The sequence below is a fragment of the Triturus cristatus genome, chromosome 11 (genome assembly GCF_964204655.1).
Source record: "Triturus cristatus chromosome 11, aTriCri1.1, whole genome shotgun sequence".
Classification (NCBI taxonomy): Eukaryota; Metazoa; Chordata; class Amphibia; order Caudata; family Salamandridae; genus Triturus; species Triturus cristatus.
Window position 1 is genome coordinate 60782979 of NC_140594.1, and position 18427 is coordinate 60801405.

At 47.8% G+C, this 18427-nt stretch overlaps 1 protein-coding gene across 2 annotated transcripts in view; it reads left to right on the top strand.

Annotated features, from left to right (window-relative positions):
* The window catches only part of TANGO2 (transport and golgi organization 2 homolog), a 545308-nt gene that overhangs the window by 402939 nt on the left and 123942 nt on the right, over positions 1 to 18427 (top strand). For both annotated transcript variants that reach the window (XM_085635540.1, XM_085635541.1), the window contains one exon: positions 8536 to 8606. In XM_085635540.1, coding sequence (XP_085491666.1) covers positions 8536 to 8606 — 71 coding nt within the window. The remainder of the gene's footprint in view (positions 1 to 8535; positions 8607 to 18427) is intronic.

Sequence of the window (18427 nt, forward strand, 5' to 3'; positions counted from 1 at the left end):
CCAGTCTTGCTACCTTTCCCATGCCTGCTCTTCGCTAGTCACTACCTCAGGCAGCTCTATTGCTACCCCTGCCATGCCTGCCCTTTGCTACTCACTACCCCTAGTATATCTTGCTACCCCTCCCATGCCTGCCCTTTGCTCACTCAATCTTACTCAACCCCCATCATTTTTAAGCAAGCCTGGTAGTCCACCTATTATCTGGATGGAATGGTTTAGGCTTTTTGAGAACCACCTCGTAGCGATAGATGCTGACGGATACTCTCCTGCTCGCAAGTTCGCTATACTTTTTGGGTGCCTGGGTCAGGCGCCACAAAGAATCTTTGATAGTATCGTCCCTATTCCGCCACCAGCTGCACAGTCCGGGGATAATCGTTGGAATGTATATGTAGAGGCCGTTGCTAGACTTAAAAAACAATTTGAAGATGAACCCAATATTATGCTTGAACGACACAATTTTTACACTCGTAAACAGAAGGAAGAGGAAAAAGTGGAAGAGTACATTTCCGCTCTCAGGGTGTTGGCTACTACCTGCGGATTTGGTCCATTATCCGATAACTATATAAGAGACCAGGTTGTTTTCAATTGTGTATCACGTAAAATCAGACAAAGGATCTTGAGTTGTAAAAACCCTCCTTTGTCTGAAGTCATCGAGTTGGCTCTAAGCATTGAACGTTCAACAATTACAAGTAACGTGATACAAGCTGACACTAAAACTGGTATCAATGTTATTAACTCGAAGGAGATAGATCAAGAAAATACATTAGCGTCAGTCAATGTGAAGTCCAAGGGTAAAAAATTTGTACAGAAGAAACAAAATGTGTTCTGTTATAGATGTGGATCTAGAAACCACATTGGTAATTTTCCGGGATGTCCAGCACTTTCGAAACGCTGTGTAATTTGCAAGAAAATAGGCCATTTTCAGGGGGTTTGCAGGAATGCTAAGAAACCAATTAATATTAAATGTTTAGAAACCGAGGTGGATGCATGTACAAGTTCCTTAAACAATGTTATTGTAACTTTGGATTGTGGATCGTATTGTATCAAGGGTCCTTTATGTACGGATTTAATCGATAATGTTTCATTACAGGTTATGGCGGATTCAGGGTCACCGATAACTATTCTGAGAGACACGACATTTTACGAATTTTGGAAGGACAAAGATTTACTCATGTCAGATGTACACCCCAAAGCATTTGGGGAAAAAGATATAGATATGCTGGGGTACTTTTCTGGCATTGTTCAATGTCTGGGGAGAGAGACCATGACTAAAATTTACGTGGCAGAGAAGGGCAAGAATATAATTGGGTGGAAGGATCTAGCTCGTATGAGGTTGTATTTAGTTCCGGGCGATGAGAACCCGATTAAGCTAGGAGAGTTACCGGTTTGCAACATCGAGTCAATAGAAACGGGTAATAATGGCGAGTTACAAGACCTCTTAAGGGAGTTTAAACTTGTTTTTAGAGAAACGGTTGGGAAAGTTAGAGGGGTGGAACACCACATTAAACTAATTCCAGGAGCACAACCGATTTCCCATAAGGTTCGCTCGGTTCCTATGAGTATTCGCCAGGACCTTAAACTCATGTTGAAAAATGTGTGCGAGCAAAAGATTATAACCCCAACGGATTCTTCACAGTGGGTGGCCCCCATTGTAGTCGCACGAAAAAAATCTGGCGAAATTAGGCTTTGTGCCGACTTGCGCACGCTCAACAAGAATATAGTGGTGGATTGCCACCCAGTACCCAGAATCCACGAACTACTCGCGAATTTAGGAGGGGCAAAGTGGTTTTCTTTAATTGACCTCAGATCAGCGTACCACCAAGTCCCATTGTCGAAAGAATCACAGGAATTAACTACCTTTGTGACACCATTCGGGGCGTATAAATTCCTTCGCCTGCCGTTTGGGTTAGCGTCAGCTGGAAGCGTGTTCCAAAAATTAATGGATACCCTGTTCGAAGGGATCGTGGGGGTCCAGGCATACTTGGACGACATCCTGATCTATGCTAAGTCTCTTGAGGAACACGATAAAATTTTAAGACAGGTTTTGGCTGTTCTCGAATCCAGAGAAATGACAGTGAGAACAGACAAATGCAAATTCGCGGTGCAGGAACTTGAATATTTAGGACACACGGTGTCCGAGAATGGAATTAAACCCACATTTTCAGTAATTAGAGCAATTGAAGAGGCTAAAGCTCCGAACGATAAGGACGCTTTGCGTTCGTTCCTGGGGTTGGAAGAATACTACGCTAGGTTTGTACCTAATTATGCTCAGTCTGTAGAGCCTTTGCGCGGATTGCTAAAGAAAGGACATAGTTTCAAGTGGAGTGATGATATGGAGTCAGCATTCAGGAACGTTAAGAAACTGATCGTATCTGCTCAAGCCTTGTTTGCATTTAGAGATGATTGTATGTCCATCATAACAGTAGATGCTAGCATGTCTGGGTTAGGGGCAGTACTGAGTCAGAGTGTAAATGGGCATGAGCAGACCGTGGCATTTGCCTCCAGATCGTTGAAACAATGTGAAAGATTATACAGCACAATAGAGAGGGAAGCTCTAGCGTGTGTATGGGCCATACATAAATTCAAAATGTACATCTGGGGGCGGAAATTTGAGTTGGTAACAGACCATAAACCACTAGTGTACATTTTTAATCATATTGATTCTGCCAGCATGTGAGCTAGGCTTATGCGATTAGTCTCCAAAGTCCAAGAATTTAATTTCTCTGTCAGACACATCCCAGGTGGGAAAATTTTTAGAGCGGACTGCTTATCAAGGCTGTTAATGGATAAAGATGATGAAGACGACGTTTTGGTGGATGATGTGGAATGTGTTGCGGTGGTGGATGCGATTCAGGTGTGTGATTCGATATTGTCAGAGAACGCGTGGAGAGACGCATGTGGCAAAGATGCAGTTCTAAAGAAAGTAATTGAGTATTCATCAAGCTCATGGCCCGAACTTAGGAATTTGGACGGAGATCTTAGAGCTTTTGCCCAAGTGGCAAGTGAGTTGTCAGTTGAAAATGGGGTTGTTCTTCGGGGGGACAGGTTTGTTCCACCGGTCGATCTGCGTGCTGTAATTATAAACAATGCACATTTAGGCCACCTAGGGTCCACTAAAACTGCAATGAAGATTAAGCAGCATTATTGGTGGCCTGCGATAGATTCACAGGTGAAATCCACCATCGATAATTGCCCTGAGTGCTTGTTATCAGATAAGCATTGGCGAACTTTGAAAACCCCGCTCCATCCTACTGAATTTCCGAGTTCCCCTTGGGAAAGAATTGGCCTGGATTTTTCCGGACCGTACTCGGTTCTTAGTCAAGATAAAAAAATTATTTTACTGGCGGTGGATTATTTTTCAAAATGGATGTATTATAGTTTCATTGAATCTCCTGATACAGAGTCAACTTTAGCGTTTTTGAGGAATATTTTTTCAATCGAGGGTGCCCCAAAGGTTATTGTCACAGACAATGGCACGCATTTTGTGTCAGAGAAAATGTGTACTTTTTTGAGACAGCTTGATGTAAAACACCTCAAGGTAGCACTGTATTCCCCGACTTCCAATGGTTTGGTCGAAAGGGGGAATAAGGTTGTGAAGGAAGGCATCCAGACAGCCCTGGCGGCAGGCTTGGATGTGAATGCATTTTTGGAGGAAAAATTGTGGAGCTATAATACCTATCCTCACTGTACAACAGGTGTATCTCCTTTTACATTATTAATAGGTAGGGAAGCACACACTGCTCTATTTCCATCTTGGTTAAAAGAGAGATCTAATGACAAGAAGATAGACATTAAGGTAGGGTGACCAGACGTCCCGGTTTTCCCCAGACGGTCCCCGTTTTTGGAGAAGTGTCCCTGTGTCCCGACACTTTTCTCCAAATGAGTCAAATGTCCCCGTTTTCGAACAGTGTCCAGGTTAAACACACAAATGTCCCGTTTTTTCATTGGTCCGGTTGCGCGCATGCTCTGTTTGCACTGCGTGTGATGTCACGAAGTTGAGCGCTGTAGCAAGAAGGGAAATCCTTTGAAGAGATACATTTTCTCTCGGGATTTCCCTTCTCTTTGTCCATGCAGCGCCACCTACGTACTTTTGCTGACTTCCAAGAGGTGCCCGCACAGGCGTGTTGCAAAGATGTTAATCAGGCCTCATGTGCACATTAGAACAAATCCTCGCGCCCTGCTTGCGGCACCACACGGGCCTTTTAACTGCTGTAACTGCCCACTAATACTGGTTCGGTACCTGGTGTAAACACAAGTCTCTGCAGTTATGGGATCACAAAAGTCTCTGCCAATGAAAGGGAGAAGCTGCCCTTCTGACGGCAATCTTAGTCCATCAGTCTTATCAGGGAAAGCTGGGTGGGTGAAATGAATTGGGAAATCGACGGATGTCTGGTCAAACCTGTAAATGCACTGCTCAGCCATTGTTCATTTTTAGGAGGAAAAAAAGTAAGATTTAATTTACTGAAACGAGTGGGTGTTGCATTTTTTGGAATATAGTCCTTTAAACAGCAGGCCGCTACTGAGTACACTAATATTCTCCTTGAAAACTTACCCAGCTTAATTGACCATTTTGTCAGGGACGTTCGGTGAGGTTTTCTGCAGCCCCACAAATGACTTTCCGCTAAATTTATTCCACTCAGGCTGCAACACACCACATACACACACCAGCGAAAGCACAGGCAGTGATAGGGCAAACACCTGTCTTGTAGAAGAGCAGGTATAATGCATGCAGCACCAATGCAAGCGTCACGCACACTTGCCTGGCAGCATGTGCAGTGGCAGTGCGCGTTTCTCTTATACAGTACAGGCTCAGCACAGACAGTGGCACTGTAAGCTTCCTTCACAGATGTATGTACACCCAGGGTCCTGCTCAAGCAGCCTGTGACAGTGTGAGTTTCCTTCGCAACCTACAGGTTCTGCATAGCCAGTGCCCACTCGGTCTGTGGAGGGAGCTGTCATTGTAGTCACTTTTCCATGTCTATGACAGCTGTCAAATACTCCTACTTTTATGTTGATGGTTACTGCAAACCGTAGTCCTACTTCTATGACCTGTCCCCGTTTTTTGTTTTGAGAATCTGGTCACCCTACATTAAGGATGTCACCAAGAAGGTCTGCTCAAAACAATTACTAATGAAGGAACATTTTGATAAGAGGTGCCATCTCACAAAAGAAGATGTCTTGGTGGGAGATTGGGTCCTAATTAAGAAACCAACTAAAGTAAAAAAAGGGGAATCAAAGTTTTTAAAACCAGAAAGGGTATGTAAAGTAAGTAAGGGAGCCGCTTTTGTTGGAAGTAGAGGGTGGTGGAACAAGAGGCAACTCGTTAAGGTTTCTGACATGCAAGCCAAGACCTTGTTAGAAAGACAAGAAAAGGTGTGTGACGACCTTCACTGGGGTCATTGGTTGAAATCGAACGAATTGCATGAGGTTCCATGTACACGCACCCTGGCTAATGAAGTCCCTAGTTCTCAGGGGTCAAGTAATGTATCTATGGGGGAGTGTTCACGTTCTAGTGTGAATAAAACCTCAACACAGTCTTATGGGAGCACGAGCAGTGTCCACACTTCTAGTGGACGCACTTCTAGGATTCCCAGGAGACTCAAGGATTTTGTTAGGTACTAAGGGAATAGCGTTGTTTAGATATGTATTAATATGTAAAAAAAAATGATTTTGTCTTTGACAATGTATCTTCTTTGATTTCTGTAAAAGGGGGAAGGTGATGTAGTGTAGCGATTCGTGTAGTGTAGCGCCATGTTAGAGTGTAAGGCGCGCGATGCCTTTTTAGATGTCATGTATTGTGTATCTTTGAAATGTAGCTCGGGGCATGGCGTTCTTCTTTGTGGACGTTCGGATGGCATTTCAGCAGTTGCCGTTCGGACGCCTAACTGAGGGGACGCTTTTGCTGCGGGTGGAGTGTATTTCCACTTACTTAAATAAACCAAGTCTACTCACCGCGCTTCTGCAACTTGTTTCACCCTGGCACCACCCTTGCTACCCCTCCAGTTCCTGCCCTTCGCTAGTCTTTACCCCTGGCACCTCTCTTGCTACCCCCTCCCATGCCTGCCCTTCTATAGTCACTACCCCTGGCACCTCTCTTGCTCCCCCTCCCATGCCTGCCCTTCTCTAGTCACTACCCCTGGCACCTCTCTTGCTACCCCCTCCCATGCCTACCCTTCGCTATTCACTATTCCTGGCACCTCTTACTGCCCCTCCCATGCCTACCCTTCTCTAGTCACTACCCCTGGCACCTCTCTTGCTACCCCCTCCCATGCCTGCCATTCGCTATTCACTACCCCTGGCACCTCTCTTGCTACCCCTCCCACCTCTCTTGCTACATCTCCCATGCCTGCCCTTCTCTAGTCATTACACCTGGCACCTCTTGCTACCCACCCCTTGCCTGCCCTTCTCTAGTCATTACCTCAGGCATCTCTCATGCTACCCCTCTCATGCCTGCCCTTCGCTATTCACTACCCCTGGCACCTCTCTTGCTACCCCTCCCATGACTGCCCTTCGCTAGTCACTACCCCAATTACAACTCTTGCCACCCCTCCCATGACTGCCCTTCGCTAGTCACTACCCCTAGTACAAATCTTGCTACCCTTCCCATGCCTGCCCATCGCTATTCACTACCCCTGGTACAACTCTTGTTGCCCACCCTTCTCTAGTCAGTTCCCCTGGCACCTCTCTTGCTACCCCTCCCATGCCTGCTCATCGCTAGTCACTACTACTAGTACAGCTCTTGCTGCCCCTCCCATGCCTGCGCTTCTCTAGTCACTACCCCTGGCACGTCTCTTGCTACCCCACCCATCCCTCCCCTTTGCTAGTCACTTCCCTTGACATCACGCCTGCTACCCCTCCCATGCCTGCTCTCTGCTAGTCACTACCCGTAGTACAACTCTTGCTGCCCCTCCCATGCCTTTCCTAGTCACTACCCCTGGCACCTATCTTGCTACCTCTCCCATGTCTGCCCTTCTCTAATCATTACCCCTGGCACCTCTCTTGCTACCCCTGCAATGCTTGCCCTTCGCTAGTCGCTACCCCTGGCACCACTCTTACTATCTCTGCCATGCCTGCCCTTCGCTAGTCACTACCCTGGCACCCCTTTTGCTATCCCTGCCCTGCCATGCCTGCCCTTCGCTAGTCTGTACCCTAGCACCACTCTTGCTATCCCTGCAATGCTTGCCCTTCACTAGTCTGTACCCTGGCACTACTCTTGCGATCCCTGCCATGCTTGCCATTCTGTACCCCTGCCACCACTCTTGTTATCACTGCCCTGCTGCAGTGTCCACTCGTTGCCCCCACAGTCACCTCTTAGCAGTGGCTGGGAGCCTGTTGAGGTGGGGTGAACCCTGTAATGCCACCGAGGTCGAAGGGTCCATGATGTCACTTCCGCTATGGTTGAGGTTTTGGTGAGTAGACATCCACAAGACAGGAAGCAGACGCAGCTCCCTCCTCGTGGGGGTTGGGCACACTCCTTGGAGGTTCACAAATGGGTGACGGGTGGTATATGTATTTATATAACCATTGAACTGTGCATGGGGCATAGACACTGAAAGTAGGGGGCAGGAGGTGCAGCAGCACCCCCAAAATATCCATGCTGGCGTTCACAAGGTGGATGAGCAATAAAAATTCCTTCAAATTTTATATTTATCTTGTCACATTTGCTGTGCATTCAGAGACAGAGGTGAAATGTCAGTCTGTGTCCTATGAACAATTGCTGCTGCTTCTTTTACAGGGATATTGGAGTTTACCTTTCTTTCTTTCACTGTAAAGAGAGAGCATTTTGTAAAGTCAGCTACCTGACGATCTTGCAGGGGTATAGGGAGTGTGAAAGGAAAGGATTTGGATGTCAGTTTTTTTCCATAACTCACAACACTTAAACACATGTAAAATAACTATAGAAATATCCAAATGTATATATAATAAAGCACGTTTGTTTTGCAGTTCTGAAGTGTAATGGAAAGAGGTTTTAATAGGGTCAAAACAAATCAAGACACTACTTAGTGATGTGCAAATGGTCAATATTGGCTGGAAAGGTTTCCACACATTATGTAAGCGCTATAAAGATTTATCATTAAACCAGCACAACAGAGCGAATTTCGTTGCCATTTCAATGGAAAATGTCCTGTCTGTCAACAAGTGGCTGTTGCTTCAGTAATACATGTGCAACAGCATGCTCCAAGATGCATCACTAGCTACACACACTTACCACTCTCCTGCCGCATGGGCGTTGCGTATTTGCTATGCTTGTTGTTTTATGTGCCCTGTCCATTCACCCATGTACTGCCCCTCACAGATCCCAGAGGGTCTTAGTGGAAGAGTCTTCAGCCCACTGTACCAGTCAGTACTGTGCACTATGTGCATTTATAAAGATAGTGCCTGAGATTGAAAAAGATCTCTCCTAAACGCAGCCCATCCTGGTCCAGGGCTCCAGTGACATGTAACTCCTGTTGCAGGACTAGTATGTAGAACACAAGCAAAGCATTGTCTTGTGATAGACACACATGACCTTTAACTGTTTCTTGTTTTTGCTTCCAGTTCTTCTAAAGACAATGCGATGTACTACTACGGGACTCAGGGGGAGCCGGAGCCCGTGGCCCTGAAGCCTGGTGAGTCGAATGTCTGTCTGGGCATAATAATGTGTGAAGGTGGGAGTCAGTCTGTGCTAGGGAGGGTGCAGTCAGTGAAGTATACATGTTCAGCTTTGTTTGATCGCAGGTTGGGGGTATAATGTCTGTAGGTGGGAGTCAGTCTGTGCTAGGGAGGGTGCAGTCAGTGAAGTATACATGTTCAGCTTTGTTTGATCACAGGGTGGGGGTATAATAATGTGTGAAGGTGGGAGTCAGTCTGTGCTAGGGATGGTGCGGCCAGTGAAGTATACATGTTCAGCTTTGTTTGATCGCAGGGTGGGGGTATAATAATGTGTGAAGGTGGGAGTCAGTCTGTGCTAGGGAGGGTGCGGCCAGTGAAGTATGCATGTTCAGCTTTGTTTGATCACAGGGTGGGGGTATAATAATGTGTGAAGGTGGGAGTCAGTCTGTGCTTGGGAGGGTGCGGCCAGTGAAGTATACATGTTCAGCTTTGTTTGATCACAGGGTGGGGGTATAATAATGTGTGAAGGTGGGAGTCAGTCTGTGCTAGGGAGGGTGCGGCCAGTGAAGTATGCATGTTCAGCTTTGTTTGATCACTGGGTGGGGGTATAATAATGTCTGAAGGTGGGAGTCAGTCTGTGCTAGGGAGGGTGCGGCCAGTGAAGTATACATGTTCAGCTTTGTTTGATCGCAGGGTGGGGGTATAATGTCTGAAGGTGGGAGTCAGTCTGTGCTAGGGAGGGTGCGGCCAGTGAAGTATACATGTTCAGCTTTGTTTGATCGCAGGGTGGGGGCATAATAATGGGTGAAGGTGGGAGTCAGTCTGTGCTAGGGAGGGTGCAGTCAGTGAAGTATACATGTTCAGCTTTGTTTGATCGCAGGGTGGGGGTATAATGTCTCAAGGTGGGAGTCAGTCTGTGCTAGGGAGGGTGCAGTCAGTGAAGTATACATGTTCAGCTTTGTTTGATCGCAGGGTGGGGGTATAATGTCTGAAGGTGGGAGTCAGTCTGTGCTAGGGAGGATGTGGCCAGTGAAGTATACATGTTCAGCTTTGTTTGATCGCAGGGTGGGGGTATAATGTCTGAAGGTGGGAGTCAGTCTGTGCTAGGGAGGATGCGGCCAGTGAAGTATACATGTTCAGCTTTGTTTGATCACAGGGTGGGGGTATAATAATGTGTGAAGGTGGGAGTCAGTCTGTGCTAGGGAGGGTGCGGCCAGTGAAGTATGCATGTTCAGCTTTGTTTGATCACTGGGTGGGGGTATAATAATGTCTGAAGGTGGGAGTCAGTCTGTGCTAGGGAGGGTGCGGCCAGTGAAGTATACATGTTCAGCTTTGTTTGATCGCAGGGTGGGGGTATAATGTCTGAAGGTGGGAGTCAGTCTGTGCTAGGGAGGGTGCGGCCAGTGAAGTATACATGTTCAGCTTTGTTTGATCGCAGGGTGGGGGCATAATAATGGGTGAAGGTGGGAGTCAGTCTGTGCTAGGGAAGGTGCGGCCAGTGAAGTATACATGTTCAGCTTTGTTTGATCGCAGGGTGGGGGTATAATAATGTGTGAAGGTGGGAGTCAGTCTGTGCTTGGGAGGGTGCGGCCAGTGAAGTATACATGTTCAGCTTTCTTTGATCACAGGGTGGGGGTATAATAATGTGTGAAGGTGGGAGTCAGTCTGTGCTAGGGAGGGTGCGGCCAGTGAAGTATACATGTTCAGCTTTGTTTGATCACAGGGTGAGGGTCGTGTCATACAGTGTTGAAAAGCAAAAACGCTTCACTGGTGGCGGTGTGTACCCACATATGTTCATCTTGGTAAGACTAGTTGCGCCCCAAACTCAGTTGTCACAAAACCAAGTCCCTCAGATCAATAGTCTCATTCACTTAGTTGAGGGAACATAGAACCCTACTAGGGGCCTGATTACGTCTGATGCAATAATTATCACCTGTTGCAAGTTTTTGAGGAAAAACATGCTGCACGTTTTGGTGCTTAGCACAGCCCAGTAAACACCAGCCTTTGTCCTCTTGTTGATTTTGGCAGGTTTTAACTGCTGAAATGTATCAAACTGTGCAATCTCTTTTGCACCTGGTAATTACTCTGTGCGATAATTATCTGATAGAGACTTCTATCTGCAGATTCCTTACATTTGAATTTCCCAGGCTTCAGGCTGGATCTGGAAACGTTTGCTGAGCAATACCCCTTTCGTGCTATCGGGAGACTCCATTCGGCTCTGCGTGACGTCGGTTATGGCATCGCTGTCACCTATAAAGGCGCCACACAAGCACTTTGACGTCAGCTATTTTCTTTCCGCGCCAATTAAGCACCGATCCAGAAAGAGCCACCCATCTGTTGTTTTTTGACAGGCTTTTCCTTGACTTTTTTTCGACTTGAGAATTTTTCCCAGCTTCGTGTGTGAGGATGTCAGAGTTCAAGCCATGCGGTGCCAGCCACTGCATGATGTTTGTTACCGACCCCCCCACCTCATCTGTCTCTGGTGTCTCGAGTGCATCCATGATTCGAAGTCGTGTTCTGACTGACGGGCTATGGCTCCTAAGGCCTTGCAGGAGCAGGCTATGAAGCTCCTTGCAGTCGACAACGTCCAGCGAGGCTCCGCAGAGCTTCCGATCGAAGAAGAGGAGGTTGCTAGACTGCTCCTGGAGCCCAAAGTCCTCTTCATCCCTTTCCAGGTCTTCTGGACACTCGGGGAAGAGGCACAAGAAGAAGTCCAAGTAGACTTCATCTTCGCCTCAGCTGTCGTCCGTCAACGAAAGAGGTAAGGAGCACCGGGTCTCTTGGCATGGTTCGCCGGAGTCAGGGTTGACTTTGTGCCTCCCTTCCTTTCCGGAAGCCAGAGAGACCCCCGCTCAAATTAAAGATGTTTACGAGGCCATGCACCGTGTTTTTGAGCAAGCTGACCCCTCTGGTGAACCCTCGGGTCCCGCTGGGTATGAAGTGGCCCCATCGGATTCTACGCCGTAGGGTCCGGCCACGGCGCCGGTGGGGCCTTGATGATCTGATCCAGGATCTGGGTCGACGGTGGTCATGCCATCGCGACCTCCTCCGGTGTCGGTCCCAAAGTCAGTGTCTTTGGCGCTCCCGGTACCCGGCGGCGGTGCTAGCCCCATTCTTATCCCGACGACACTGAGTCGGAACGGTGTCGTTCAGCGCTGATTGAACCTAGGGGTTCCATGTTGTCACCTGAACACTTTGAAGATGTGTTAGGCTTAAGAGAGCAATGGGAGGGATATATGGACCTTTTGGAACACCAGGGTGGCTCTGCAGAGCATTGGACCGATATGGGAAACTTGGGGAAGCCAGTGGACTGGATACTTCCCCAGATACTGGCATGCTCTCTCCTCCAACTGTAGCTACGGAGGAGGTGGCATCTTATGCTATGGTGGTTAAAAGGGCGGCAGAGGTCCTCAGAACTAGAGCTGCTCTTTGTGCAGGTCAGGACTAATCTTCTGACCGGAGTGCTTCAGCCCTGGACTTCCACCTCCGAACCCCTTTTGCCTTTAAATGAATCACTAACTGATGCCCATCTAGGCACGTGGTCCAAGCCTAGCACAGGGGCTCCTGTTAATAGGACAATTGCACGCCGCCATCACCCAGCTTCGGGAAAGCCAAACTTCCTCAGCCAACACCCCACCCCCGAAAGCTTGGTGGTGCAGGCTTTACATCCCAGGGCGCGTTCTCTTCCGCCTCTCCGGATAGGTAATCCCAGGGGCTGGAATCGCTTGGTAAGATGTTTTCTTCCTCCAGCCTGGCATTGCGGTCGGTGAATACCGCATGCTTATTGGGCCGTTTCTCCCACTCCTTTTGGGAGACACTTGTGCAAGTGCTGCGACAAGTCCCGGAGGAGGCCTGGGCTGTGCTCTCTCAGGAAGTTAAGAACAGGAGAGATGCTCCAAAATTTGCCGTAAGATGTGGCCTTGATACGGCTGATTCGCTGGGCAAATCGATTTCCATGACAGTGGCCTTGAGGCGCATGTCTGGCTTCAGACAACTGGCTTCTCGGGCGATGTCCAGACAAATTTGATGGACATGCCTTTTGATGGAACCCACCTTTTTGGAGAGAAGGTATATTCGGCCCTAGTGAGGTTCAAGGACTCTTGAGCTAGGACCAGATTCTTTGGCCTCCCATCTTCACCTCGTGGCCAGTTTAGCTCTTCCCCCTTTTGGGGCAATGAAAGGGGTTTCCAACTGTGTCCGCTCTATCCCAACCACCATCCTGCGCAGGCTTCCCAAACCGTGCGTGGACGTGGTTCATTCCAACCTAGGAATAAAAGCCAGAAGTAGTCGGCGACCCTGCCCTCGGCATCCGCAGCCTCCAGGCACTCGTAGTCTGACTGCAAGACTGCACTACTCCAGTTGGTGGGAGAAGCCATCATCCTCTCCCCCACAGGAGGTCCATAACATCTGAGTTTTGCAGATCATTCAGGAGGGCTATTCTCTGCCTCGCATTTCTTTTCCTCCTGCCATTCTTCCAAATCAAGAACGGCTGATGAAGGAACATTTCAAATCGCTCCAAGTGGAAGTTACAGCTATCTTGGCCAAGGGAGCTATAGAGAGGGTCCAGATTTAAAAGTAGGCATTGGCTGTTATTCCCGCTACTTTCTGATTCCGAAAAAGAACAATGGGTTGAGACCCATTTTAAATCTTCGGACCGTCAATCTCTTCCTCAAAAAGGAGAAATTCAAGATGCTCACTCTAGCTCAGGTATTGTCTGCCCTAGACCAAGAAGACTGGATGGTAGCGTTGGACCTACAGGATGCGTATTTTCACATCCCCATCCTGCCGGGCCACAGGCGTTACCTGCGATTCAATTTAGGCCACGAGCACTTTCAGTTTACCCTGCTCCCCTTCGGCCTTACCAGTGCCCCTCTGGTGATTACCAAGGTGATGGTGGTGGTCGCAACTCATCTGCGCAGGTTAGGGGTGTCAATCGTCCCCTACCTCGATGACTAGCTGTTGAAGGCGTCCTCGATCCAGGCTGTTGTCTCCCACCTTTTGACTACAGCGACCTCCTGCATTTCCTGGGGTTCTCTATAGATGTGCCAAAGTCACACCTGACTCTTTCTCAGATGCTCCCTTTCATGGGAGCTGTTCTGGACGCAATGCAGTTTCGGGCCTATCCTCCCGAGCAACAAGTCCAGGATATTCAGGTTTTAATTCTGATGTTTCAGCCTCTGTCCTGGATTTCACGGGCTGACTCTGAGGCTGTTGGGCCTCATGGCCACCTGAAGTTCCAGTGGGCACAGCATCTAGGAAATCTCACCGATGTGGTCCAGATCTCGGAAGGAGCTGCGAGAGAGCTGCAGTAGTGGTTGACGAACCGCAATTGGATCAACGACAGACCACTCTCCATTCCCCAACCAGAGCTCTCATTTGTGACTGAGTCACTTCTGGGATGGGGCGGACTTCTGGGAGAGGTGGAGATCAGAGGACACTGGTCTCCGGCGGAGTCGGGGCTCCATATAAGTTTGTTGGAGCTCTGAGCGATTCAGCTGGCATTGAAGGCATTCCTTCCCTCTGTCAAGGAGAAGTTAGTGCAGGTGCTCATGGACAACACCACCGCCATGTGGAACTGCAACAAGCAGGGTGGGGTGGGATAAGTGGTCCCTTTTTTGAGGGGCCCTGCATCTCTGGACATAGCTGGAACAGCAGTGTATAACCCTGGTGGTTCAACACCTGGCAAGTTCTCTGAATGCCAGGACGGACAAGCCCAGATGGCGATGCCTAGCGGATCACGACTGGTGTCTCCAGTCGGAGGTGGTGCAAGGTCTCTTTCAGCAGTGGGGAGAACCTTGGTTAGATTTGTTCGCCTCTGAAGAGGATGCGCAGTGTCAGTAATACTGCGTGCTGGAGTTTCCAAGGCAGCTATCGCTCGGCAATGCCTTTCGTTGCAAGTGGAGCTCAAGCCTGCTGTACGCCTTTCCACCCATACCTCTCCTGCACAGGGTTCTGAAGAAAATCGGGAGCAACCAGGCCCAAGTCATCCTTGTGGCTCCGGACTGGGCGAGGAGAGTCTGGTATCCAAAACTTCTGAAAATGAGCATCGATCCTCCGATCAGACTGCCCCATCTGTAGGATCTCCTGTTGCAGCAGCAGGGGAGGGTTCTCCACCCGAACCTGTCAACTCTGTGCCTATTTCATGGAGATTGAGCGGTGGCAATTGATGGCTTCCCAAAGTATGTAACATTATTTTGGTGGCCAGGCGGCCCTCCACTAAGACGGTATATGCCTGCCGTTGGCAGAAATTTGTATTGCACTGTACAGAAAGGTCTATTGACACTCTTTCTGCTTCTCTTTTCACTGTTCTTCTATTCATTCTAACCCTTGCCCAACAGGGCTCTGCTTTGGGAACTCTCAAGGGTTATCTTTCTGCTCTGTCTGCTTTTTTGCGGCTGCCAGACCAACCCTCTCTCTTTAGATCTCCAATTGTATATAGGTTTTTAAAAAGGGCTGCCTCACTTGTTTCCTCCCATGCACCTATTATGCTGCAGTGTGGGACCTTAAGTTGGTCCTCTCTTATCTTATATGTGCTCCCTTCGAGCCTTTACACAACTGCCCCCTTAAGCTGCTTACCATCAAGACAGCCGTTTTGGGGCGATTACATCTGCCCGGAGGGTGAGTGAGTTGTGTTAGCTCGCACGCCTCTCTACATGATACATTTTCCCGACAAAGTGCTGCTTCGCACCTGTGGTTCATTTTTGCCAAAGGTTGTGACCCCATTCCATCTGGGTCAGTCCATCACGCTGCTTATCTTCTTTGCTACCATGCATCCATCTAAGGAAAAGGAGCGTTTCCACCGTCTGTACCCAAAAAGAGCGTAATCCTTCTACCTTGACCACACAAAAGAGTTCCGGGGAGACGACCAACTCTTTGTGGGGTTAGTGGGAGCTGAGAAGGGCAGGGCAGCGCAGAAAAGGACAATCTCTTGCTGGGTTGTTCTTTGCTTTAGGATCTGCTATGCCCTGGCCAAGAAGCAGCCCCCAGAGGGATTAAGGGCCCATTCCACCAGGGGAAAGCCTGCGACTACTGCCTTGGCTCGGGTTGTCCCAGTCCTGGACATCAGTCAGGCAGCAATGTGGGCATCTTTGCACATTTGCCAAGCACTACTGCCTGGACAGTCATGTCTGCAGGGATGGGCATTTTGCCCGCTCTGTCCTGCAGGCCTTTCTAGTATAAGGTACTGGTCTGCACCCACCGCAGGGATGGTATGGCTTGGGTATCTAATTCAAAGGTAAGGAATCTGCAGTTAGATGTCTCTATCAGATGAACAAGTTACTTACCTTCGGTAATGCATTATCTGGTAGAGAGTCTACCTAGCTGCAGATTCCTTACAGCCCCACCCATAATTTTCCAGGTTTGCAGACTAATTTTATTAGAGCTAGGGAAATTCAAAGGTAAGGAATCTGCAGCTAGATAGTCTATACCAGACAATGCGTTACCTAAGGTAAGTTACTTGTTCATTCCACCTCTTTTAATTGCAATCCCTGCGCAAATAGTTATATGCTCAGGGATTGCGGTTTATCTGGCATTCTTAGTGCTTCTCCGCTTCAAGGTGGTCAGGATGTGACCAAATATGTGATTTCAGCTGGCCTTGATACTACTGATTGTCTGGGAAGGGCAGTTGGTACCAGGGTGATGCTACCCCACGGATGCGCTCCACATGTTTCACTGGGGACATAAAGGTGTGGATATGCCTTTTGATGGCTCATGCTTATTCGGCAAGAAAGCCATTATCCTTAGAGCGTTTCAAGGAAAGTTGGGCGATGGCACTACTCTTGGGGGCTGATGTGTATGTAGGCAACCCCATCACCCCAATCCGTTCGAGGCTGAGGACGTGGTTTTGAAAGGCAAAGTGCAGGCTTTACTTTGGCCACTTGTGATGCCGCACTGATACAAAGATTTCAGTGATGGCAACTTTAGGGTTACAAAGCGATACCAAAGGGGATGAAGGACGGAGCGTTTGAGCAAATCAAACACTCACCCCCAGTTAACTGATCTGGGTTTAATCCATCATCAATCTTTAACTCACTCCACCACCCCAGTTCAGACATGGCCATATGCAAATCAGTCTGACCCTGTGCCTCATGGGAACAGTCCAGCCTGAACTGCCAAGCCATGTCTTCCCTGGACCGGAAACAAGCATCCTGGGACCGGTTTCGGGTTCATAACCCTCATCAGCCAGGCTATCTTGAATCTAGTGGCAAAGTGAGCAAGGGACCCACGTCTGGGCATACCCTGCCAACCTAGGGCGAACAAAGCGATACCAAAGGGGATGATGGATGGAGTGTTTGAGCAAATCAAACACTCACCCCCAGTCAACTGATCTGGGTTTAATCCATCATCATTCTGTAACTCATTCCACCACCCCAGTTCAGACATGGCCATATGCAAATCAGTCTGACCCTGTGCCTCATGGGAACAGTCCAGCCCGAACTGCCAAGCCATGTCTTCCCTGGACAGGAAACAAGAATCCTTTACACCAGGAGATATCTGGGGACTGTGAATGATTTAAATTACTGATGGCCCGTAGTTTCTTCATTGTTTTTGGGGGATTGGGAACTACATTGAATGGCTTATTTGACCCACAAGGAACTTACATACTTTATTTTACGTTTTTTCGCATTACAGCCATTCCACGACACAGCATAAGTAAATCAAGAGGTGAAGACATCAAGGAAGTAGGAACAAAGCACAACATAGTCAGGCAACAGAGTCCCGTAAGGGGGCTTCGCTCACACCAAGTTCTGTAGAGAATACATGTCCCAACCAGCACCATGGGTGCCCTTAGTCGTGGCAAAAGTAAATTGTTGGACAAAACCAAAATCCAGCAATTTGTAGACAACACACCCAATCCTCGTACCCCTGGAGGACGGTGCTAACCCACCTCTTGTTGTGTAGTGGTACCAGAAGCAAACATTGGAGGTGGCAAAGGAACTTACATACTTTAATTAACTCTTACTTTCTTCAAGGTGTGGATAATTACATTTACTAGTAAATTGGCTCCTCTCTTACACACACTTTGGCAACTTACTCCGAATGCTTTGCCTTATTGTAATGCCGATCTCTTGTTCCTTATACATCATGTAATTTTTATATGCGTAAGCTTTTAATCGAAATGTAGCATTTGTAGACCCTTTTACAGAAATATACTTGAATGTGCACACTTTAATTTGGGACTTCTATTATTATGTATTTTACTGCAACCTTTGACAAGGGGCCAGTTAAGCACTCCTGTACCTAGCACTGAAATCTCTTATGATTTTGTTCTGTGGTTTTTCCCCCTTATGTTGGTCCTTTATGCAGTGATGGAAAATCATCTGAGGTATAATTGTAGGCTCGAAGAGGAACGTTTTGTGTATTTTTTATCCCTGGCAAAGTCTTGGAGATGAAGCCAGACAAAACAGGTGTTGACTAGAAGTTCTTTAAAGAAAGAAAAGAAAGAGCACTTACAAGAAGAAACCAGATAAGAATCAGTTTGTGTCCTTCAGTGTGCTATCAAGGACGTTTGTATCTGATTCAGGGTTTTCCTAAGTCTGGGGGTATTGATGTGGCTGCTTCCTGCTTGTTCAGGCACCTTTTGGACTTCCATAATTACAGTTTCCTTTGGGTTGTAGTTTGCGATGACTAGAGACTAGCCACTTTTGGCCACCAGAATGTTACTGAAGAGAAGTAGCTTGTTCATTTTCCTGTTGCCCTATTCCAAGTACAATTTTTTACTATAATAATTTTGTAAATTCTCACAACTTTATGTAAAGAAAAAGTGTTTGAAAAAATATTTTCAAACAAAAAAATCATATTCTTTTTCTGACATCAAAATAAAACATCCTGGTGTGTA